The following is a 26028-nucleotide window of genomic DNA, read 5'->3' as shown; positions in this document are numbered from 1 at the left end:
GGTTCTGTGCATAGACTTGGGAGCTAGACCGATTAGGGATTCAACCCCCAGCTCCATCATTCATGGGCTGTTGATCCTGAACAAATTACTTAAGCTCTTAGTACTTCATTTGTGTACTTCATCTTAGTACTTTCTCATCTGTGAAAGGGGGATAATGATAGTACTTATATTTTAGGGTTGAGAGGATCTAAAAGATTAAATCAGGTTAAGGTAAGTAAAACGAGGAGGAAGCAGCCATTCAGGCATGGCATGGAAAGGGAATTGAAAGACTAGGTTTCAAATTTGTGTCTGCATAAGAATCATTTGGGGTTCCTATTAGAAATGTAGATTCCCAGGCTTCAGCTCCAGGAATTGAGATTAATTTGGGATCCGAGAATTAGGTCTTTTTCTTCTGTTTTAGTAAACTTGTAGAATTATTTTAGGCTTACAGAAAAGTGGCAAAGATATATCCATTTTGCCCTAATATTAACGTATTATCATAGCACATTTGTTAAACTAAGAAGTCAACATTAACGCTCTCCTGTTAACTCCAGACTTCATTTGGATTTCACCAGATTTTCCACTGATGTTCTTTATCTGTTCTAGGATTCCACATTGCATTTAGAGAAGCTTCATTTCTTACAGGGACTTTCAGCCCATGAGAGGCAGGTGTGGTCTGGAGACCACATCTTGAGAAACACTAGGATATGTCAAGGGCTGAGGAAGGTCAAATTGCCCCATCCTCACCACCATCCTGGTGGTGGTGGGGTTGGATATAGAAATTTGACTTGAAGAGTCGGGATTGAATCCTCTCCCTTAGATGAGAGAGGGGTTACCTTAAGAAGTGAGGCATCGATTCCTAATGCCAGATGAAATGAGTTTTGGAGTTCGGAAGGTGGGGTTGCTGCCTAGCCTGAGGAGATACATCTAGGGTTGTGGGCAGATCAGGGGAGTGAGTGTAGCAAATTGGGAACAACTACTTTGTGGGAACACAGGAGGGCTCAAGTAGTTGATTGAAGGGGATTACCAGGGGCCAGTTAGCCTGTGAGACATATAAACCCTGTATTTCCTGGAACCTGGTGATAATGTTTTAGAAAAGGGTCATAGTAGTAACCAACATCAAGCACTGCCACATTGGACACGAGCAGAAAGTCAAAGGGTGAAGCTGAGATGACCTCGTTGAGAGAGTGCAGCGGGAGGTGGACGAAACACTGACGCCCTGTGTTTGGAAGAGTCGGTTCCCCCAGTGAGGAGATAAAGGGCCACCATCTGGGGAGCTAGAAGTAAAGGTCAGTAGAATTGAGAATGGTAAGATGAAGGAATAGATGTTGTAAGAAAAAGCTAGCAGAATAATTTGAGGTCTTGAAGTAGAGGTCGACATATTCTTGAGGACCTTAGATTCTGAGGCTGTCTCTAATCACATTCAAATTACTTAGCTGCCCTCACAACAGTTAGTCATCACCTAACCTGTTCCCTTTTTTTTTTTTTTTTAAAGAACATTAACCTCTTTCCATTTGACTCTGGATTTCTAATTTCTGTGCTACTTCACTTTCCTGGTTCTTTCTGCATGTTAGAGACCCTAAACCATAAACTGGTATTCATAACATTTGTTTCACATGAATTGCATGTTATCTCATCTGCCAAACCCATTTAAAATGGACTAGTGGAAATTGCCTCAGAGGCCAAACAGGTTGCACCTGTGTACAAGGGACCAGGTGTCTCTGAAGGGCTCCTAGATCTTTTGTATTCTTGCTGGCAAGGTATCAGGCTGGCCAGGTTGGTAAGTGGCTAACAGTTAAGATTTTAGGTGATCTAATCCTTAACTTGATTGATAGATGCTGGGTGTAATCTACAGATTCTGCAGAGAAATTAGCACTTACCTCTGGGAGAGCCCCTACCAGCTGTCCAGTGCTTTACCAAATAGCTCTATACTCAAGAATGCGGCTTCTGGGTGAGGGAACAGTCGTAGTCATTTTACATGTGGTTAGAGAGAAGGCTTGGGTGATGAAACATTTTAGCTAACCTACACGCTATAGGTAAACATTTTTGAAAACATTGCATAACCTGAATACAGAGTGAATTGTTTTCCAGTAAATACTGGCTTCAGCATTTTTCAAAAATCAAGGAATGGTATATTTTATAGAATGGGAAAACTAAGAAATGAAACTTGACCCGTTGTAAAACTAGGATTTAGTGCTGTTGAATTTCCATAATGGGCATACAGGGTACATTAGGAGTAAATGTCAAAGAATAGGGTCATGATGGGATCTGACACAGGGTGGAAAAAATTTCTCTTAACCAGAAACACTGGGCCCTAAGAAGTTGTCTTGGGGTCAACCATATGAATTTAACATACAAAAACGGCAATTTAATTTGGTTCAAACATACATTTCAAACCTCTTGTCTTTTCCTTGTAAAGAATAAAGTTCAGTTCACGATATACCAGAGTTAAAATTGCACAGGTGTCAGTATTCCACTAGAGAAAAAAAAATTTTTTTAAAAAGGGAAAAAATAAAACTTGAGTTCAGGTAGTCAGATATTCTTTTATAGTCTTACTACTTTAGGGAACAAACCCTTCCTAGGTATAAAATCCTGGGAAAAAATGCCATAGTTGCCACCCTATTAGTAACTAGTTTCCATGCCCCATATTTGTCAGAGAACCTACTTTCAGTGATGTTTAAATTTTTACCTTAATTTGCCTCAATTTCCCATTTATTAAAATGACTGTATTGCCTCTAGAATTAAAGCTGGAAGGGAAAAAGCAATTTTTAGTGATTCTCCTTATTCTACCAACTTGTTCTTGAAGCTACAGTCATGTCCAATGTTCCTACCCCCAATTTTTTTTGTTTTAAACCTTCGACCACTCGAGATACGTCAGCATTTCTGCTTAGTAACTGGCATATTATTACACGGTGCAAACTATTGATATAAACAGTGACTTGTGATAGATTTTTTTTCCCTTCTGTACTAAATAAGATTTCTCCTAGTCAGCAACTTAACAAGAACAAAGTTAAAGATCTGACCTTAGGAAGGTAATTAAGGTGGATGAAAACATGGCAATACTATCAGGACTGATGGAACATTGCTCAAGTGCAGTGGCTAGGGTCTAAAAGAAACTTTAGAGATCTGGTATGTTTCCAACTGAATGTAAGTGAAATAGCATGTTAAAGTCAAATTACGTGGCTTGTTTAAAAGTCACCCTCTTAGGGGCTTCCCTGGTGGCACAGTGGTTGAGAGTCCGCCTGCCGATGCAGGGGACACGGGTTCGTGCCCCAGTCCGGGAGGATCCCTACATGCCACGGAGCGGCTGGGCCCATGAGCCATGGCCGCTGGGCCTGCGCATCTGCAGCCTGCGCATCCGCAGCCTGTGCTCCGCAACGGGAGAGGCCACAACAGTGAGAGGCCCGCGTACCGCAAACAAAAAAAAAAAAAAAAGTCACCCTCTTAACAGCAACCGCAATTCTACTGCTTCCTGTTCTTCCATTTTCTTTCCTGTTCAGTTGCTTGAAGCCCTCAAACAACTGAAGTTCTGATTCTACAGTAGCCCTGTAATTCCTTTCTCTGTGTATTTACCTACTTTTATCTTTCAGTGTGCATTTCCATCTTGGCACCATAACAATTAAAAAATGCCATCTAATGCATTATGCCACCGAGCACTGTAGCCAGTGATTTTAAGTGTACTAGATTATCTTCAGGTTGAAAAGAGCGTAAGCTGAAGAAATAAGTGACTACATCTTAACTAAAGGCAGGGGTCAAAACAACTTATGGTTAGTTTGAAAATGCTTTAAGGCCCGACTGTCAGAGCTGATTGAAAACACTTGAGTTAGACAGAGTTGTTATGTGAATAGTGAGAAGTGTTACAAACACAGTAGCCATATATTTTAATTAAAATAGAGTTTATTAGCTTTTCTTTTAATATAAACATGAGGAAGAAAAACCACATAAGTTGTAGCATTCTTTTCAAAATAAAACTGCAATCAGTACTTGAAGCTCCAAACTCCATAAACAATATTTTTTGAGGTGGTAGATTGTAACATTTTATATACCGTAATTTATCATTTATGTCTCTGTCCTTTAAAAATGATGGAACCTGCAGCACTCAATATAATGTGAAGCCTTGCTATAAAGAGAGAAAGTATTTCTGGCCCAGAAATGCTTTGTTTACAGGCAAAATTCCTAGGATTACATTTGAGAAGGTAGGAGGAGAAAGATTTCACATAGTTGAGAACACTAACTTTTTTTTTTTTTAATATTTCAAGTTTAGGTGACATCGTTACCAATCTCCTAAAAGACTGATTACTGGACCTCCCTGCCTTTTAAAGCCTGAGGTAAGGGTTCCTAAGGTTTACATGTTTCCTCTTAAGTAGCAGAACTTGAAGTGAGACACCTACAGCCAGGTTAACACATAGGATAGAAAAGCTGTCCCGTATCACTTACTCTATCACTACTATTAGGGTCCAGTTCCTTTCAATTTATTACATGTGAATTAACACTGTTGTTCATAATTCCTTTACCAAATCTAGAAAAAAGAAACTTAGGTGATCAAGCAGGTAAGCAGCCCAGCCTTGCAAAGGACTACTTTAGAAAGAGGAGGGCAGGTCTATGAAGATACAAGGTATCCCCTTAAGTCTTAGTGCAATTTTAAGCTTTGAAACTTGTAGAAGTATAAATGCCACAAACTTACAAAACATCATTTGAAAGTTTAATTGAATTTCTTCTAAACTCATTTTTTTTAACATCTTTATTGGAGTATAATATTGCTTTACAGTGGTGTGTTAGTTTGTGCTTTGTAACAAAGTGAATCAGCTGTACGTATACATATATCCCCATATTTCCTCCCTCTTGCATCTCCCTCCCACCCTCCCTATTCCACCCCTCTAGGTGGTCACAAAGCGCCCAGCTGATCTCCCTGTGCTATGCGGCTGCTTCCCACTAGCTATCTGTTTTACATTTGGTAGTGTATATGTGTCCATGCCACTCTCTCACTCCGTCCCAGCTTACCCTTCCCCCTCCCCGTGTTCTCAAGTCCATTCTCTATGTCTGTGTCTTTATTCCTGTCCTGCCCCTAGGTTTTTCACAACCTTTTTTTCTTTTTTAGATTCCATATGTATGTGTTAGCATACCGTATTTGTTTTTCTCTGACTTACTTCACTCTGTATGACCTCACTACAACTAACTCAATTTCGTTTCTTTTTCATGGCTGAGTAATATTCCATTGTATATATGTGCCACATCTTCTTTATCCATTCATCTGTCAATGGACACTTAGGTTGCTTCCGTGTCCTGGCTATTGTAAATAGAGCTGCAGTGAACATTGCGGTACATGACTCTTTTCGAATTATGGTTTTCTCAGGGTATATGCCCAGTAGTGGGACTGCTGGGTCGTAGGGTAGTTCTTAGTTTTTTAAGGAACCTCCATAACTGTTCTCCATAGTGGCTGTATCAATTTACATTCCCACCAACAGTGCAAGAGGGTTCCCTTTTCTCCACACCCTCTCCATTTATAGTTTGTAGATTTTAATTTTTTTAATATGGAATGCTTCACGAATTTGCGTGTCATCCTTGCACATGGGCCGTGCTAAGCTTCTCTGTATCTTTCCAATTTTAGTATATGTGCTGCCGAAGCAAGCACGTTTCTGGATTTTTTTGATGATGGCCATTCTGACCTTAAGCTCTTAATTTTTTATTTCAGCCCATTGTTTGCTATCCTCAAGAGGGGCTGAAACAAAATATTAATATTAAAAGCTTAATGCTTGTTTAAAATTTACAAACCTAAATGAGTTTAGAAGAAATTCGATTGAACTTGCAAGTGACGTTTTGCCAGTCTGTAGCATTTATACTTCTGCAACAGTGTTCTGGAGTATCCAAGCACACTATATTCAGCCTTGCAATTGCACTGGGACTTCTGGGACACCTTCTAGTTCACTGCCGGCTTGTTAATTACTGGACCACCATGTTGGCTGGAATTATGAAAATATCCTTTAATACAAGTATGTAACAAAGAGAAAAATCATCACAAAATCAGAAGCACCATCATAGTTAACAAGAAATGCAGCACGGACCCAATAGAAGTAAATAACCTACTTTCTCTGTTTATGATCCCACACATGCTAATATGCTAATAAAAGTACTGCCTGCAAAGAATGTGGATGACAAGTGTTATTCAGCAGCTTTTTGGTTTAAACTGATTGCCAATAATGACTAGCAGCTTCAGTGATGTAGTAGGGAGGAAGAACCCTTCAAAACCTAACGATGCTACAACAGTCTGTTCCTAAGTTTGGCTTTATGAGTTGTTAGGAGTCGCATTTTTTAATGGTAATACTGCACTGATTCTAAAGGAATATGCAGCAGTATGGGACAGTGAGGCAAGAAAAACAGGAAAAATTATATAGTTAGTGTCTTTAAAGTCTAAAAATTTAAACTATTAATTAAAAAACCTCACATAGTTCACAGCTATCGGCCTACATAGTAAGCAGATATTTGTGCGTGGACTGGGAGCTTTTAGCTTTGGAGTGGTTTTTGTAACTCTGTTTACATTAAAAAGGACAGAAGAGTGTGTTACGTTGACGAGGTCCCGTTCTTTCCTACAGCATAATCTTCGCTTGTCCATGAGTCTCTTGAATTCAATGTCTTTCTTTAAGGTGAAAATACTAACTTTGCTGGTTTCTGAGCAGGAGAGGTGATATTTCTCCAGTCCTTGTTACGAGGGGTTTATGATGTTACAACCCCTCGCTTCTCCCTTAAGAGAGGATGGCATTGGAGCGCTGAATACCAATGAAATTATCAGCGCTGAAAGACCTTCTCATAGCAGCTCTACACAAGTCTTTGTATTTGTCTTCACACAATCTGGAAATGGCCTAGGAAAGTCAATCAGGTAGAACATAGGTACAATTAGGGGGAAAAAAAATGTTCGGACCTTAAAAAAACAAAAAAGCATCATTGATAAGGCACACATCTACATTCGTTTAGATAGTTCACAGTTACTGCTACTTTGGATAGCTGATATCTACACTAACTGACAATTCCCTAAGGTAGTAACCTTTAAAGGCTATGATTAGATTGCTGGGGCAAGGGATAACCTGCCCTAATAACTTGGAGTTACTTAAAAATTGGGTTCCTAATGATGGGCTCCTAATAGCAATATCATCTGTTAGCTACACACTTGATCCTTAAACGTAATGGACATACACTTGGGCAAAATCAGTGTTTACTCAGCTATTCAACTTCTATTCAATTTTCATTAGTTATTACATACTCTAAGAAAATTTTAATGAGGTAGGTATGTGCTGAAGGTAGGAGAGGTCTAATGGCTGAAGCGCTGAAAGGTGCTATTTCACTTGCACATAAATTATGGTAGAAAAACATCTTATTCTAAAGTACCACCAAGGTACCACAGAAAGTATCAATTTTAAATGTGTTCATTTCAGTTGTGAATTTTGCTGTATACCCACCAAAGATCATAAGCCATAAATATTACTTTGTTCCATGTACGTTACCATTTGCATTAAAAACTCATGTACTTTCTACATCCAGTATCTGAACCCACATTATACCTTCCAAGTATAGGTCTCTCAGGTTAGCCACCGATGCTTTGTCTAATAAACTCATGGGACTGAACTGTGATACACACACACACACACACACACACACACACACACACACACACACGAACTGCAAGCTGAGTAAAAAACAGTTAAGAGGGACTTCCCTGGTAGCGCAGTGGTTAAGAATCCGCCTGCCAATGCGGGGGACACGGGTTTGTGCCCTGGTCCGGGAAGATCCCACATGCCGAGGAGCAACTAAGCCCGTGCGCCACAACTACTGAGCCTGGGCTCTAGAGCCCGTGCTCTGCAACAAGGGCAGCCATTGCAATGAGAAGCCCGTGCACCGCAATGAAGAGTAGACCCCGCTCGCCGCAGCTAGAGAAAGCCCGCGTGCAGCAGCGAAGACCCAATGCAGCCATAAACAAATAAATTTATTTATTTAAAAAATCATGACAGTAGAAATAGTCCAAAACATCAATTATATATTAAAAAAAAGACAGTTAAGAGTGGTAAGTAGATTATGTAGGTACATATGATTAGGGATACAATTTTAAGAAATTATTCATGTATGGTTATGTTAAGTGTAGAGGTTCAAATGGAAAACCATTAAGAACAGATTAAATATGATTTAAAGTATTCTGAATTATGGTTACAGAAGAGAATTTTTTTTTTTATAATGCGAGATCCCTGTATAAACCATAAAAGACACAGGAAATATGATGCCAACGGGTTAATAAGCTCTTCAAACTGTTAACAGCTTTCCATTTTCCTAATCACTGCTTAATATAATTTAGCTACAGATGTGGCTTCGGTGGCTGACAGAAAACCCCAGGTAGTGATTTCACAGCCTTACCTCTAAGTTCTGTGCTCTTTCTTTGCTAAGAGGAGTGAATAGAAAATTCAGGTTGTTGTCATCTGCTAAGGAGCGAAGGTCAAAGTAGTATTTGGCATACACACTGGCGGGAACATTAATATTAAACTGAAGTAGCTCCAGGAAGTGCCTTTCCATCTCATTCCTGGGGGAGGAGAAGACAAAACCAACACAGGACAATTTTAGTCAACTGGGCTATCTTCAAAAATACCATTCTGAGCTACTAGGATGGCTCTAAATACTGTTTTGAAACAAATAATGGCTACCCAGCTGGATTAATACCCTAATGTTCAAACAAGGTACAGCTATTTGTGGTCCTTTCTGTGTCCCAGCACTTTGAGTTTGGGACAAGGGGGAAGAGGTTATGGCCCTCTTATGCACTCATGCTGCTGACTCAGGGGCTCATTCTTCAGAGTTCCATTAGTGCAGCTGTACGATTCATGCTCCACACTCACTCACAAGGCCCCGCTATAGTGATCAGATGAAAGGAATGATGTATGCTGTTTATTAGCTCTGAAGAACTTGCAGACATTTTCACCGGGCTGATGACAGGAAGGGGCTTATTGAAGTAGAGGCGAGCCAACAAAAGGAGTGGGCACATCACCACGGCAACAAATGGATCCATCGGGAGCCACTGCTATTATCTCTGAGGGGAGAAAACTCTTGAGGCAACAAGGATTCATCTCAAGTAAATAAATAAATAAGCTACATTCGATGGGAAAGGGAATCCCCCCCCACCCCCGCCACAATGCATGGGGCTGTGTCAAAGGACATAATGCAAGTTTCCGTTCACCTTAACCTTACTAGGGTGAGTTGTTGTCACCATGACAGGACAGGATGCACTTTTTAAGCTTAGGAAGGCAGTAAGATTATGTCTCAGCTAGACTAAACCCACTTTACGATATGACCTCTGATAGAGCAGTTGTTTTCCCCCGGTGTTAGGAGAGCAGCCCAGGATGTTCAGACCTACCGCCCCCCCCCCAGGTGCCAGGACAGACTGCACACGCCCACAGGGGGCGAATTCAATGAAGTGGGAAAGCAGAGTGTTGGGAGCAGGCTTCTGCTATATGACCATATCCAGCCATTTGCTTGCCAAATGTTTAACAACTATAAAATTAGAGTACATCTTACCACTTTTCACAGCAATCACTTTAGAGAGCTGATTATATAAATAAAAATGATTATATAAATAAAAATGATAAATACCCAAACAAACATGCGAGTGGCTTATTTTACAATACATTTGGTTTCTTGGTTTTAAAGTGTTAATATTTTATCCATTGGATAAATCAACAAATGCTCCATGTCCTCCTGTATGGAGAGCAGAGTATGAGCAGAAATGAGGTTTCTCATTTGTTGAACTTTAAACCTAACTGAACCTACTTCCAAAATTAATTTCCTGTTCATACGGCCAGAAGTCTATAGAAATGTAAATCAGATAATGTTTTGATAATCAGCTAATCAGGACTTAATTTACTACAGGAATAAATGCACTTCACTATCCCTTTTATATTTTCTCCACTAATACATTTTAACTGTGTGGAAATACAGTACTTCATAGGATTAACATGTCTATTAATAGAGCTTTAATCACTGAAGAAAAGCATTATGCCTATAGAAATGCATCTTCTGTGTTTCTTGTTGTTTAAATGGCTAGATGGCTGAAGAGCATACTCCACAGGCGCAGCAAATTTTCTGAACAGCAGCTGCTCAGTTTAACTTACTCTTTTCAAGGGAAATATATATTTAACAAGACACATAGATGTTAGAAAGTTTTAAGGAAAAGCAGATAGGCAGCAATTTTTCAATTCAGACTCAAAATGAGACCATTACAAATAGTGGTCAACAGCAGAGGGATGAAACAAATGTGTATTAAACACTTTGCTGTAATGCTTTCTGACTTCCAAAGATCATAAACAAAAGCAGCCTATTATAAACATAACTCCTGGTGATTCTCTGTTCTACACGGAAAAGCGTTGTTTAGAATTAGTTTCTTCATAGCTGGACACTGCCGCCAATGCTCCTGGGCTCACATCTATGAACACCCCACACATTTCCCTGCATGTTCTCTGATGTTGTACCTGGAACCAGAGCCCCAGTCAGCTCAGTTGCAGATTCTGAGAAAATTTCAGCTGCCATCATGGCAGGGATGGTGTTCGCGATTACAAATTTTCCTTCCTTCAAGGGACCAGTTTAAAGACTGATGATAGTGTTGGTCAACGTCACTTTAGTTTCTGCAACTTCCCAAAGTACTTCTATTCATTTCAAATTCATTATCTGCTGTTACACTGTTTGCTAAGATTGCTACCAGCAATATCACCATGACCACCCGGTTTACATTATCACCGAAGTGGACATTTTCACCAAAAGCCACTTTGACAGCTACTGACAGTCACTGGTCCCATCTCTTAGTCACAACTTTCCTCGCTTCAGCTGTAAATATGCACTGTGGTAATTGTGAATTATCTAGAGTAAGAGGCAAAGGTAACAAAAACAAACTCTTGCTCCTGCCTGCCACCTTGATCGGCCTCTGCTGTCCAATATAATCAACAGGTGTCCTTTCACATTTTCCTGCATGTCACCCACAAAGACATTTGCACTGTCAAGCGGGCACTTCGAGAGTCTGCTGGAATTACCTCTCTGGCTCATCCTGCTTCCCACCCTTGGGGCCCTTCACCAGAGCCAGATTGGAAGCCTGGTGTTTCATGCCAATGTGAGCGTGCCATCTGTGAGGAGAACCTGCCTAGTTAACTCAAGGCCCCACAAAGTGCTGCTGCTGTGTTTGCTGAGTGCCCTGGGTGAGGCCCCAGTGATGCTTCCCGGCCTACCTGAGAGGTAGGTGTTTCCTAACTCAGCAGACTTTAGGGGAGGAGACAGGAACACAGGGATCTGAAACCTTTATATGTGGCTGCCTGTACATCATAGTTTCTGTAACAACAGAACCTCAGATAAAAAGGAGAAAAAGACCAGCAAAAGCAAATACACAATGTGTGACTCAGGTTGAAATTATAACCTGTCAGTAGTCTAGAGGCCCTAAGACCTTAACAGTGGCCACTTGCTTCAAAGTCCAGGCATGTGCCCCTTAAAAATGGACTGGACCTGGTAGACAGCTTTAAGAAAGCTGTGAAGTTACTTGCTGTACCATGTTGTTCTGGTAGTGAGCTTGTAAAATGTTTGGCAAAAACCACCAGAAAAACAATTTCAATTTATCAAGCAGAATATTACAACAATAACACATCAAGACCTACCAATTAATGAGGGGAAATACAAATTGTTATACTACAGCTAGATAGAAAGAAGTCTGCAATTTTATGTCTATTTCAGCTCTCTGCACAATGTAACATTTCTTAAAATGTAAACTTTATGGGAGCAAATGAGGCATTGGAAAATGGTTACAAAGTTCACCGTAACCTTACAAACTCACATGTCCTCAACTGTAATGTCCTTGAGGATCTGGCAGTAGTCCACATTCCATACAGCCTGATCGTCCCAAACCTTGGAGGCAAGAAGAATGGCTCCCAAAACAATTCTTTTCCAGTTAGTGGGGCAAATGTCGATCTCAGCATAAGTTAAAAGCCTTTCTAAGTAAACCTGCAAAAGTAGAGCACTGATCTTTGATTTTAGTTCAGTTTAAGTGCTGTGATAAGAATTGTTAGGAATGACAGATTTCATCTCTTTTTGACGTGCCTTTTATTCCTAGGTTCTACAAAGACTTTGCTCAGCCAAGCCAAGGCCAGAGGCCAGGTCACGGTTGTAAGTCAGATATTTCTGTTAGTCTGATATTTCTACTCTGCCCGTGTGAATTTCCAACCCAATTTTGGTCACAGGACTGAAAGGACATCTCGGCAAAGGGCATTCCAAAGACACGCATTGTATTATTACCTACCCACTTGTAAAGGGCAGCACATACAGCCCAGGGTCGATTTCAACTGTTCAGTAAATGCTTGAGTGCCTACCACGTGCAATGTACCTACCAGACTGGTGGTGGTTGCATGGCGATTTTACATAATGCTTGAGTGTGTAAAATTCTGGTAAGACTGAGCACATCTTTATCTTCTCTTCAGAGTAACCAGTCCTTTTGTGGCATGAACTTGAAGATAAAAACTGGTGGTCAAGAGAGCCTCCCAGTGGCTGCTGTGTGGCACAGCAGGACAGGCAGTACAAAGGGGCTTTACAACTGTCAAGTATTCCCATATTTTAGTGCCTTTTTAAGGAACACACATGCATACAAAGGGTAGTCCTTTTCATATCCCCTATTTTTCACATCTCCATTATCATTTCATTATTCATTTCTGTCTTCCATAATCTGCAGCTTAGTCAATTCTTTTGGTTTTAAGGTGGGAAGAGCTGCCTGTGTCTGTATCCCTGGGGCTCCTCTAAACCTGCTGGTTTGTGAGATGATTTCATGGTTTCTTTTACACGTATCAAATGTCTATCCCACAAAGAACTGGATGGAGTTAACAGCTGAGTAAAGATTATAGAGGTAAGCTGTGATTTGTTGTTACCTCTGCAGAAGAGTATATATGCCCTTTGACAAAAAGAAAAATGTCCAGTTTTAAAGAGTATGTTTACTCTCTGAAGGGTTATCAGATTGACAGCTCAGATTCGCCAACGCTCCCCAAACTCTACTGTGTTTTCAAACACGGGTATTGAGATTATATGTTCTTAGTGAAATTCTGCTCCCATTCCCCAGAGAACTCAGCACTCTCTAGTACCCTAAGAACGACTCTCCCTGCAAGGTTCAACTCTCTACTTTATGGGACTAATCAGAGGCACTGAAACGACACTGGCAATCTCTCAACTTCCTCTCACCTTTATACTGGCAAACTTGGTACACGTGCCCATATTCATTTATCCCACTTGCCCTCCTGTCTCGGAGAAAGCGAGATTTCTTTCTTTTCACTGAAGCTAACTCTTCTCTGAATGAAGTTGATCCCATCTCACTTCTGCAGAACACTGTTCGCACAGTTAGTCTCTTTTTGAACAACTTCTCCCTCTCTGTCAGAGGCTTCCTCCAGTGTGAATGCTTACATGTCCCCAGCCTGTCCCCCAGACGGCGTCCTCATCTCCCATCCTCTCCTTAACCCACTTCAGTCAGCCTCCTGCCGCTACCACTCTACAGAGGCTACTCTTGCCACGCTCACCGGTGCCTTCACACAAACAACCCAGAGCTCTTCATCCCAGAGCTCCACTCCCCAGGCCTTCCCTCATACTGAAAGAGCACTGCCACACGCCCAGTCGCTGGGACCAAAAGCCTGCACTTGAGTCATCCTGCTCCAATCTGTTAGAACTTCTCGTTATCTCTACCTTCACTGGTACCCTGACCGCTTTTCTGTCTGTCACTTCTGACTTGTATCGCTGCCACTGCCTAGCTTCTCTGCCTGCACTCTGCCTCCCAACAGAGTACAGTCTGTTCTCCCCAAAGCAGCCAGGAGAGCCTCTTAAATTAAGAGTACTTTATGCGGCTGCTCCAGATCTGCCAGAGGTTTCCCATCAAACAAATACCTTCTTCCCGTGGCCTGCAAGTTACGAGGCCCTGTGCGGTACGGCATTGTCCTTCTGTGACCTCATCACCTATGTTCTTTCCCTCGTTCCTCACTCTGATCACAATGGCCACCTTGCTTTTCCTTGAACACACAGCATGTTCCTATCTCAGAGCCTTGCCCTCGTCCCCTCTGCCCGTAATGCCAGCGTTCCTGCTCTTCCTCAGTTCAGCCAGGTGCTGGGTTCAAACATCACCTCTTCAGAGAGGCTCTTCCTGATCTTTCTAGGAAGCCCCTCTAATCACTTTATCCCTTTACCTTGCTTTCTCTTCTACCTTGCTTTCTCTTGAAATAGTCATCTTTTAAAAAATACTCATTGGGGCTTCCCTGGTGGCACAGTGGTTGAGAGTCCACCTGCCGATGCAGGGGACACGGGTTCGTGCCCCGGTGCGGGAGGATCCCACATGCCGCAGAGCGGCTGGGCCCGTGAGCCATGGCCACTGAGCCTGCGCGTCCGGAGCCTGTGCTCCGCAACGGGAGAGGCCACAACAGTGAGAGGCCCGCGTACCACAAAAAATAAATAAATAAAAATAAATAAAAATTCAAAACACTCATTAAAAAAAAACATAGTTTGCTATACACCTGAAACTAACACAACACTGTAAATCAACTGTACTCCAATTAAAAAAAAAAAACATTTACGTCTTCCACAGTTGCTCCATAAAGGCAAGAACTTTATTTATCCAACCTATTCTGTCCTCCACCCCCCACATGTAGAAAAGTGACACAGAGTACGTATTCGGTGGGTATTTATGACATGAGCAACTTCTTGGTAGCATTTAGCTTTTGGACCACATTATTCTCGAACCTCTCCTGGTGTCTCTTATGATTTTCTGCTGGGTTTCCTACCACTGTAGCGGCTCCTCTGGGGATTTGTCCCTTAAGTGCTGATAGTCCCTACAGATCTACCTTCTATCCACTTTTTTTTTTTTTTTTTTTTTGCGGTACGCGGGCCTCTCGCTGCCGTGGCCTCTCCTGTTGCAGAGCACAGGCTCCGGACGCGCAGGCTCAGCGGCCATGGCTCACGGGCCCAGCCGCTCCGCGGCATGTGGGATCTTCCTGGACCGGGGCATGAACCCGTGTCCCCTGCATCGGCAGGCAGACTCCCAACCACTGAGCCACCAGGGAAACCCACCCACTTTTCATTTTACATACTTCCTCTGCATTTGAACAGCTACACTTAATTCCCTCCCTCTAGCTCAGATTCATGCTCCAATCCTATATATTCAAATGATTACTAGACACTGCCATTCTGCTGTCTCGCAGGTACATCAAGCTTAACTTGGCTACAAAGAAATGCCCCTCTTCCAACCCAAATGCTCTCCTTCCTGCATTTCCTAGCTCTCCACATGCAAGCACCATTCCTGCCTCTCTCAAGCATGTGCTAAGCACTCCAAGTGGCCTGCAGCCCCAAGAAAAGGCCTGTGTCAGATCCAGTACCCACCGAGGGGTCTCTTTTCAAAAGGACAAGCCTCCTCTCCTAAATTCTGCCTTGATAGGAGCAGGCAGTGAATGGCCTAAGTATTCCTTCCCTGCAGGCCATGCAGCTGACTTTCCCCCCTACAGGTTTGCTATAGGGAGGAGTAAAACAATCCCAACTACCTCTCACTTGAAAATGATTTATTATTCAAATGATAAAATCTTACCATAGGAATTCAGAATGGATGACAAAAAGGTCCTTACAGCTGTAGCTTAGCAGGCTAACTAGAGTAAAGCCTTTTGTAGCACTACTGGCACCCTAATCCTGGGCAACTTCACATGCAGGCAATAGGAGGACAGCAGGGATGGTTAACACCATTATCCGAGGATCAGGACACACATCAGAACTGCCTAGGCAGTACAGTCTGGGACTCAGCTTCAAGCTACACGGAACCTGTCTCTGCCTGTGGACCAGATAGTTCAGTTATCGCCCCACCCTACCACCACAGCATGCGTCGTCTGTGTGTGCGTGTGTGCACTGCACGTGCATGTGTGTCCTCAGGTGTGGAAGGAGAAGCCAGAAATCTCTCCTGCTGCCTTTAATAGCAATTGTTTTGTGATGAGAAAAGCAATGGCAACATTTAAAATCATAATGATTATTAAAGCTCAAATGTGTATACTTTACTTTCTTTTGATAGGTTTCTCTTAATAAAGTTCTAATGATCATTTCAGGAACCTACTTTCATTTGGGAAAAACAGGACCATACCATGTGTACAAGACAGAAGTTTCTACAGACGCTCTAGGAACGAAAAGATCTTACCAGAGTTACTATTGCACATTCAGCCGTTAGCTGTGCGGCACTAAAAAGAGTGCGAACAAATCTGTAAATGAATTTGTGTTCAGGATCATGCTTAAAGTATTCCTCTGGAACCTTTTCTCGCTGAAAGGAGAAAACATGCAATATAAGTATCCCTCGAAGAAAAATACTTAAAAGTACCCTTAAGATAGCAGTCTTCACACTTGGGCCCACGTGCCCCTCAAAAGAATTTTGATTGGGTGATATGTCTTGTAGTCTTTTAAACATAAACAATGGGATCCTAAAATACCACAGAGATCCAATACTTGCCACCATTCATTAAAGAAAAATACAGGCACAACCTCAGAAAACTTATGTATTTCCACCTTCCTCCCCACAGAATTCTAACCAAATGTAAACTACTGCGTTGGCCAAAAAGTTCAATTGGTTTTAAGTAAAAATAAAAGACACAGTTTTCATTTTCACCAAGAATTTTATTGGACAATATATTCACTAAACGAACAAATTTTTTGGCCAACCCAATATTTTTAGGCTCAGAAGTCTTGCTGATCACCATATATCACATTTTCTGTCACACATTTCCAGTGTCCTGTAACCATAAGGCTCTAAGAATGTGCTGTCCTATACAGCAGTCACCAGACACATGTGGCCACAGAGCACCCGAAGAAGTGAATTTTAAAATTTTGTCATTTTAATTGGTTTAAAATTTAAACAGTTTTCTAATTTTCTTCTTAAAGGTCTTACCATATTAGGTTTATTTACAAATATTTATATTGTTTGATGCTATGGAAAATCATCCTTTCAAAAGATACATTTTCTGTTACTTGGGTATGTTTACTTACCTGCTCACTATTCATACAAAGTGCAACTCGGTTCTTATCCATCAACCCCTTATACAACATGCCTTCGGTAAAATGACTAGACACAACATGGTGGGGGGAAGAAGACTTAAAGGAAGATGAATTTGACTTCGAGCTGGAGGAAGTAATTTTCTTCCAGTAATTAATTTCAAAGCACATCAGCATGAAATAAACACAACTGTATAAGAGAAAAGTACAACTTCAATAAAACTGACACTTACTGTGAGTGGATGTGATCTCTCATCAAAAATATCCAAGGATCTATCTGCATCTCTATAAAATAAGAATGTGCATTTAAAAAATTAATTCAGGAGTTACTATCTTAGTAAAATATCTGCTAGGAGTAGAGAGAGGGGTAGAGGAAGCTTAACCTTCAACAAAGCAAACAGTTGTATAAACTCTTCTCCTGGATTCCGCCCTTAGAAAGGTTTCCTGACCTATTTTTACTCAGCACATCAAGTTCTGTGAAATCTTTTCTACAACAACCAGCCAGAGTTGCCTTTATAAGCACTGACCCTCCCTAACAGGCAATGCTTGTAAGCCAATATATTTTCACTCCTCTAACCTCACACTGGAATATGCAAGAACATCTTATAAAGCAGTGGTGGTGGGCAATAAATTCTTCTAACTTCAATGAATGTGAATATGACATTCATGGTTTTTTCCCGTTTTTTTTCTCTTTAGTTCTTTAAATTCTTATTGTGTATTTCTTCCTGTCTCTTTTAAATAGTTTGAGTTAAAAATGTAATTGTCTTTTTATTTTAAAAGAAACCAGGCTTTTTATTTAAAATTTCACCACACTAATACATTGTGCTCATCTAAACAGCGGTTCTCTAAACGTGGTCTGCAGGCCTCTGGGATTCTCCCCTATCCCCTCTTCGGGAGGCCCAAGAGGTCAAAACTGCTTTTATAAGAAGACTAAGACACTACCTGCCCTTCACACTGTGTGACATCTGCTATGGATGTATAAAAGCAAAAGTGGGTAAAACTGCTGGTTTCTGAGCGTGAATCAAGGCAGTGGTACCAAACTGAATTAGAAGTCATTCAATTATTCACTGCCACTTGCAGTTAAAATTCTGCTTTAAGAACATCCTTGATAAAAGAGTAAAAATTAATAGTGTTCTTAAACCTTGGTCCTTCTTTTTAATATTCTGAATAAGTGGAAAGTATGCATTAAGCACTTTTACATACTGAAATATGGCTGTTAAGGAAAAGCACTTGTGACTTAGTGGTAAGTCATTTTTTTCATAGAACATCATCTTTATTTGAAACACTTTTTTCATCGAACGCCATCGTTATTTGAATGTACAACTGACAGTCATTCTTTCAAATATGAACAAAGTGAGCCTGTCACTTCAAGGAAAATAACTCTAAAGTTACTTGTTGCCAATGATAAAATTCAAGCCATCAAGCTAAGAATATCAGGATTTTTGGAAAACTTGTACCTTCTATTGTGAACTTGACAACTTCTCAACACTTAAAAGACTTTTCTGGTAAGATTGGTGGTGATACTAACAAAAGTGAGTTTTTGACACTGTCTAAAGAAATGTGAACCAATACTTTCCAAATGACCAACGTATAATATTATAAAGTCACGTACAGGTAAAAAGATCTACTCAATATGCATGACAGATCAATGGGTATTAATTTAACATAGTATTTACTACAAGTTCATTGATATGATTTAGAATTCCATTTTAACTAATTTAAGAAACTAGCACATGCAGACTTTTGGTACAGTATCAAAGAATATACCAAATTATCTGAAGGCTTTAAAAATACACCTTTTTCCAACTATATATCTGCACGTGACTGGATCTTCTTCATATTGTTTCTTCAAAACAAATGACTGAAGACAGAATAGATATGAGAATCAGCTGTCTTCTATTAAGGAGATACTTTTCTCTCAACATTTTTTGTTGTGGAAAATAGTTATTTTTCATTAAAAAAAAATGACTTATGTTAAACACTGGGGTTCCCAATCAGGGGTGATTTCGTCCTTCTGGCCATGGCTGGAGACAGTTTTGGTTTTCGTAATGTGGAGGGAAGAAGGTGCTACTGGCAACTAGTGAGCAGAGGCCAAGGGTGCTGCTATGTATCCTATAACACACAGGACAACACCCCAAACAAAGCATTATCTAGCTCAAAATTTCCATAGTGCTAAGGAAAACCCTGTTTTAACATACAATGGATTTAATTTTTTAAATTCTCAATTTCAATTTCTAATACAGTAAATTATCAATATAACCCATATAAACAAACACTCTTTGGGATGCTCGGTAACTTAAGAATTAAGAGTCCTAAGATAAAAATGATTCATTTCAATATTGTAATAAAAGCACTCTAATAATAAAAGCTTATGCCAGTAACGTCTATAGTTATTACCTAACACTAAACTTGTTACCTTGTAAGTTAATTAGCTGGAATAACAAGATAGGTTTTAAAAGAGCTCACCTGTTCTTTATGTGGTAATATATTGCTAAGGTCACACTGTGGAGGGAAAAAAATACATTGTAATAACTGATTTTTATCATATCAGGCCTGAAGACATTTTAAAAAAGGGGTTAGCAAGGAGGGAAGACCTTCCAGAGGCCCAGTGGCCCTGAAATCCTCTAATTCAGAACAGTACCACATGGGTGCTTTCCCCCTTGTTTTAGGTTCTTCGGCTTTTAGCAAAATTAGGAGACCCAAAATGCTAGATATGCTGTTAGAAGGCATGTTTTGGTTGATTATTATAATATATAAATTATTACATATTTCCCCTGTCATTTGTCCTTCTACCCACAAAACCTTCTGTCATGTACAAGTTATATCTATCTAGACACATGCTTAAATTTAAGCCATATAGTAGTTTGTATGTGTGTGTGTGTCGGGGGGGGGGGTTTTGTTAGCCCCTGCATTTCAGTTGATTTAGTTCGCTATCCAACCTACCCATCCGTTTTCCATTATTTCCCTAAAAGTAAATAATAAAAGTACTCTATACCAAAATGACTTAAAATCACTTTTATATAATTATTAGAAAATTTAATAGCAAAATTTTATAGCCACAAAACTGATGATAGGTCTAGCTATCCTGAAATAAGCAGTGCTAATAATACAGCATAATACTACACAGTATACTATTAATGACAGGTATTTCCAAATTATTTTAAATAAAGTATTAACGAACAGATAGATACAAGTCCTTAGGTACTCTTTTTTTTTTTTTTTTTTTTTTTGCAGTACGCGGGCCTCTCACTGTTGTGGCCTCTCCCATTGCGGACCACAGGCTCCGGACGCGCAGGCTCAGCGGCCATGGCTCACGGGCCCAGCCGCTCTGCGGCATGTGGGATCTTCCCGGACCGGGTCACGAACCCGTGTCCCCTGCATCGGCAGGCGGACTCTCAACCACTGCGCCACCAGGGAAGCCCCTTAAGTACTCTTTTTTAAGTTACTATATTCCTAAGTTATTCACAGATGTTGTATATTAGGCAACAAAGGGGTTCTCTGGTTAAGTTTTATGCTCCCCTTTGTTCTCAGTGTCTAAAATGAAACTCAAAATAATTGAGGGAAGGCAAATCTGAATTTTATAATAGGTCTATAGAATCTTAGCACTTGTAGTAAGGCCTGTAACACTGTTAGCATCAAAGATGGATACTTCTATAGTGCTTCAAAGTTTCACCTTCAAATTGATTTTAAAATCACAGAAGTTTTATGATGGAAAGGACCACTGAACCGTAGATGATATTTAATTAAACAACCCATTTTACAGATAAGGGAACCAAGGCTTAGTACTGACTTACCCAAGGTCCCACCAATTACCAGCAGCAGTGCTCTTTCTCCCGCCCTCTAACCAAACAGTGGCTCCCAAGCTCGGCTGCACACCGGGATCACCTGGGAAGCTTTAAAAACTGCCTGGCTTCTGCTTCAAGATGTTCTGATTTAACCGGCACTGGGTATGACTTGGGCATCAGGATTGTTTTTACAGATCCCCAGATGACTGCAGTGTGCAGTGAAGTTCAGGAACGAATGAGTTAGGGTTAAGATCAGAGAACCCCTCGGGATGCTTCTGTCCATATGATCATGCTTCCCATCATTCCCCATCCTGTCAAAAGGGGTGTGTGCGTGGGTGAGAGGGAGACAGACAGACAGACAGACAGGCAGACACTGTGTCTTGGAGGCAGGCGGATGGACTCTGTGCATCCTGAAACATGTATCTTGAGAAGTTGCATAAGTGATTCTAATAAGGCTCACCTACCCCACTGAGAACAACTACCCCACTGAAAACTAACCCCATGATAAACATTTTCAAAATCATTCCTAAAAGCCAACTGGCCCTATTTATTTTCTCAGTAAACCTTTATTTCACCAATAATGTATGTGATGATCATTTTAAAAACTTAATGAGAGCAAATTAAAATTTACTATACTTCCAAAAATTAGACTAGGTTGGAAAAAAAAGGATGAAACCTACTTGTCTGAGCAAGGTTAATCTTTTTTTTTTTTTTAAATTTTATTTATTTTTGGCTGCGTGGGGTCTTTGTTGCTGCGCACAGGCTTTCTCTAGTTGCCGCAAGCGGGGGCCGCTCTTCATTGTGCTGCATGGGCTTCTCATTGTGGTAGCTTCTCTTGTTGCGGAGCACGGGCTCTGGGCGCATGGGCTTCAGTAGTTGTGGTTCGCGGGCTCAGTAGTTGTGGCTCGCGGGCTCTATGGCGCAGGCTCAGTAGTTGTGGCGCACGGGTTCAATTGCTCTGCGGCATGTGGGATCTTCCCAGACCAGGGCTCGAACCCGTGTCCCACGTTGGCAGGTGGATTCTTAGCCACTACACCACCCGGGAAGTCCCTGAGCAAGGTTAATCTTCAAAGTACTTTTGAATTACATACTGGACATCAGACTCTTTTGAATTCAAAAGAAGCTGTGACTCTAGCCAAAGTAGGGTGGTTTTTGTACCCACAGATTCAGTGTCTTGGCTGAATAAAAACATTCAGTGATTATGTGATAAGTGCCCAAACTCAGGACTTTAGAGAGAGATGGGGCTCAGTTTTTGCTGAAACATGATTTGACTGCAACTATTATTGTAAGCAAGAGAGGAAAGTTACATTATTATAACTGTGAACTTGCTGTCTTTAATTAAAGTAGAAGTTACTGATAATTTAAATAGCTAAAAAAAAAGCTGGTACATTAAAAACCAATTAAAAATATAATTAGCATATAAACTTAAGATGAAAAATAAAATTAAGGATAAGGATATTAATATTTTCAAATAGCATTTCCCAAACTGTGTCCTGGAAAATCAACGTTCATATCCTAAGGAGATGTTAATGTTTCGTGGACAACCGCGAGGGAGGAGGCAAGAAGCTCTGCATCCCGTTTGGTTTTTTTCTCTTAAATAAACTTGAAAGGTTCATCATTAGGGTGTTTTGAAAGTGCGTCTCCAATTGTGGACTATGAGGTGCTCCCAGAAATTAAGGAATAGTTTTCGTCATCATGACATTGTTCGTGTCTTCTTAAGTATAAGCCTGACCACAGCCATGTTTCTGAAACCTCATCTCTTTTATTGTTCTCTGCTGTGATTGATACAGTTGTGTGTTGGAGATATATTTATATATATAAACAAAAATTAAATCTATAGTTGAACAAATTTCTTCTACAAAGAAATTAAGCTTGAGTGTGTATTTCTTAAGACTGGTTTGATATATTTTCCCCCTCTTTGGGGGACAGGAAGGAGAAGTAAAATTTCATACAGAAATAGTGCAGGAAAAAAAATGCACAGTGGGATAAATCTGACAAAATCCAATTAAATTTCAATGCAGATTCACTTTGGTGCCAGTAGGGGACAATCTGTTCCTTCTTCTAAGAGTAGCTTCCAAAGTAGTATATGTTGTTTTAGGACTACAGCTCATAAAGAAATAATTTTTTCTAGAAATAGCCAATAAAAAGTACCTCTCTTTCTCATTATGTTCAACAATGTCTTAACAACAGAAATGCGTCAAATAAAGATTTATACTTTTTCTGGGATTTCTTATTTGCTAACTGGCTTTCCCTTCTATCATGCACTCTAAGATTACAATGGAAACTGAAAATTCATATTTAGGTCCTTGAAATCAATATATAGTTGACACCAGTTTTTTAACCTGATCACTGAAAAGGACAATTCAAATGAATGAAATTATGTATGGCTAGGATGCTTTTAGCGATAAGGGGGTCTGTCACTCAGCCCTTGGCAACCTAGTTGTACTCACCATTTTATTGTGGTTCTAAGATTAGGCTGGCTGACTGTGCTGTCATCTAGAAATATTGTTGAGCATGAGCTATACTTTTTAGTAAGCTGCCCTGGAGATACCTGAAGGGGAAGGGAAATAGAAGAAAATGTCACAGTAAGTTAAACCTATAAAAGTGTGTTTTTTTCCTTGGTTAAAATGTCAAACGATAAAGCATTAAGATTTTTCTTACACTCCATGAACTCCCTGAGTGTGATATCATGTGCAGCTCTATGGGAAACCTCTATACTCTGACTTCCACAGACGAGCTTTGAGAAATGAGTTATAAAATGCTGCTTTGATATAGTACCTATAATCAAACCTGGCAAGCACCTATTACAAATTACCTTTATAATCATGTAAAAAGTTTAGAATAAGATTTCAGGGTTTTTTCCTTAAGCAATGAAATGCAGCTGAGATTTCTTATTTCTATTCATTTACTACAATAAAACGTAATGCTTTATATAATACCGACATAGGAGTATTTCACTGCAGTAAATGAACACCAGTAATAAATGTATTACTTCAGGAGACAGTGTGACGAAACAAACGTTTTTGAATCAGAGGCTGGGCATGCCAGAGCTGCTCTATCACTAAAAAGCTGGGGGCCGTAAGTCTCTCTGGGCCTCAATTCCCTTATCGGGAGGACAAAAAGGTATTGCTTAAAGATCCTCTCGCATCCAAAAAAACGGATAAAACAACTCGGAGAATTTAACTTCTCACTTCATGTTTAAGTAAGACTGCCATTACATTACTCAAGTGAGAACCTCAGAGAATACTTTCCATTCATTTCAAAATTGTACTAATTCTGTTCTGTGTGATATCTGACACTCCTGCCTCACCCATGCTGCTCTCTGCCTGCAATGCCTTTTTCTTCCTCCTGTCCCAGCAAGCTTGACCCCATCTTCCTCTAGGATCCCTTTGCCAGCAGGCATACCACAAAACTTCTCACTTTCTGCACACTCACACATCTAGTTTACCAACTGTTCCATGGTCTCAGCTGCTTGCATAGTACTACTCTCTTAAGTAAACAAGCTTCTCCAGGTTAGGAAGATTCTTCTCCTACCTCCAGCTACTGAGCACAGAATCTGGAACAAATTAGGATTCAACAAGGGTTTGAGAAATTATTTAAGATCAGTTACAACTAGAAGGTAAATCTTACTAAAGATACAAATTCGTGAGAGTTTATCTACAGTGGTATTGGATAGGTGACAAAGAATTTTTTGAGACCCTCTAGAGAATGAACTCTCTTTAAAACACTTTAGAAGTATCCATTTATTTGTGAAGAGCCCATGAACACGGCAACAGTCAAATACTAAAATGGCCTAAACTATGTTAGGACAATTCTCTTCCTTAAAGTAAGGCCAATAACCAAATCCCAATCACTGAAAGCAACTGGAAGGAACAGTAGCATTCTTTAATACCACAGAATACAAACAATTTTAAAGCTGGGTTTTGTTTTTGGTTTTCGTTTGTTTACTAATTCAGATGAGCCTTCCTTCCTCCTACTAATATAAAACAGTCTTCACCATGCTGTCACACTCTCCCATCGGCGTCCTCCACAAATACATGAAAGGTGAGGCAGGGAGAAAATCTAGTTGATGCTTTTTAAAATACAGAGCATTTAAATAAAAATTGCCAGTATCCAATAACCAGAAATATCCAAATGGTATATAAAACACCATTTTGCTTGTTTCAGATGCTTTATGCAAAGCCACTTATTCCTTATTAACAAAAAGTTCTAGATGTAACATATTTGAAAAGTACCACTATTTGGAAGACTAATTTCTCCTTCAAGCTAGAAATGTTTTAAACTAAAACTCTGATATGGCCCTTAAGCTATTTGGTTAATGTGTAATTTTAGAATCTCGAAAAACATATACAGCATGAAAAATGAAAATTCACTCATTCAAATACTTTGATTCTAAACGAAGCAGGTTACCTTTTTTTTTTTTTTTTTTTTTTTCAGGTTACCTTTTAAGGTCACTACTATTAGGGTATAATATGACATACACTACACGTAATAAAAGTCAATTCTGACCAAAAATCTATATATATGAGGGGAATAAAAATAGTAAGGAAATGTACCAAAATATAGACTAGTTGGTAGAGCTCCGGGTGCTATTTATCCTGTTTTCCTCTATTAAAAAAAGTTTTTTCTACTATGAAAGTATATTTATTTGTCTTTGGAAATATTAGTGCTAAAACATTTAAAATTTTTAATTAGATGTGGTCTATAGTCCTATGGGGGCTCATTTAATGTATCAGCAACTTACAGTCTACTGGCTCGATCCTACAAAAGAAACACTTCCACAGGCCTACTCCTGAAACTATTCAAACTTTCCAGCATCTAGTATTCACTAAAGGATGGCAGAATTGAAGCCTCTGAGCAAAGCCTAGATATGTTAGCTGCCAGCAGATTACTTGCCTCTCATCTTGCTTGAAAATTTAAGATAACTGTCCTTTATGATTAAAGCCTTACCATTGCTGGCTCACAACCTCAATAAACTACACTGACACACATAAGGGTATAAAATGCAAATACAAAAAAAATCAAGTAGCAAAAAACACTACTGACAGTTTAATGTTCATAGGTATTATTTCAATTGGTCACTGAAGAAGAGTATTTATCTTCATTCAGCACTAAGGACAGAATAGATGGACTTTTACAATCTTTACAAGGGGAAAGGCTGCTTAGTAGACTTCAGGTTTAGTGGTGAAGACTAGAAAATAATCATACCTAGGAGGCTAGT

General features: G+C 40.0%; 1 protein-coding gene and 1 non-coding gene across 4 annotated transcripts in view; both read right to left on the bottom strand.

Moving 5' to 3' along the window:
• Nucleotides 1-5504: 5504 nt before the first annotated feature.
• On the bottom strand, nucleotides 5505-5611 carry LOC136126211 (U6 spliceosomal RNA). Its single transcript, XR_010656099.1, has one exon. It is a non-coding gene; the product is annotated as a U6 spliceosomal RNA (small nuclear RNA).
• Nucleotides 5612-6719: 1108 nt separating this feature from the next.
• The window catches only part of CCNYL1 (cyclin Y like 1), a 33703-nt gene continuing 14394 nt past the window's right edge, over nucleotides 6720-26028 (bottom strand). For 2 of the 3 annotated variants that reach the window (XM_065880664.1, XM_065880665.1), the window contains 7 exons: nucleotides 23258-23358; nucleotides 19489-19524; nucleotides 17256-17307; nucleotides 16178-16297; nucleotides 11819-11985; nucleotides 8377-8539; nucleotides 6720-6836 (listed from right to left, as the gene is read on the bottom strand). In XM_065880664.1, coding sequence (XP_065736736.1) covers nucleotides 6720-6836; nucleotides 8377-8539; nucleotides 11819-11985; nucleotides 16178-16297; nucleotides 17256-17307; nucleotides 19489-19524; nucleotides 23258-23358 — 756 coding nt within the window. The remainder of the gene's footprint in view (nucleotides 6837-8376; nucleotides 8540-11818; nucleotides 11986-16177; nucleotides 16298-17255; nucleotides 17308-19488; nucleotides 19525-23257; nucleotides 23359-26028) is intronic. The other variant, XM_065880666.1, reaches the window with a different exon arrangement.

The sequence above is a fragment of the Phocoena phocoena genome, chromosome 7 (genome assembly GCF_963924675.1).
Source record: "Phocoena phocoena chromosome 7, mPhoPho1.1, whole genome shotgun sequence".
Taxonomy (NCBI): Eukaryota; Metazoa; Chordata; class Mammalia; order Artiodactyla; family Phocoenidae; genus Phocoena; species Phocoena phocoena.
The sequence above is the reverse complement of the archived record's forward strand: the minus strand, read 5'-3'. Positions and strand labels throughout refer to the sequence as shown.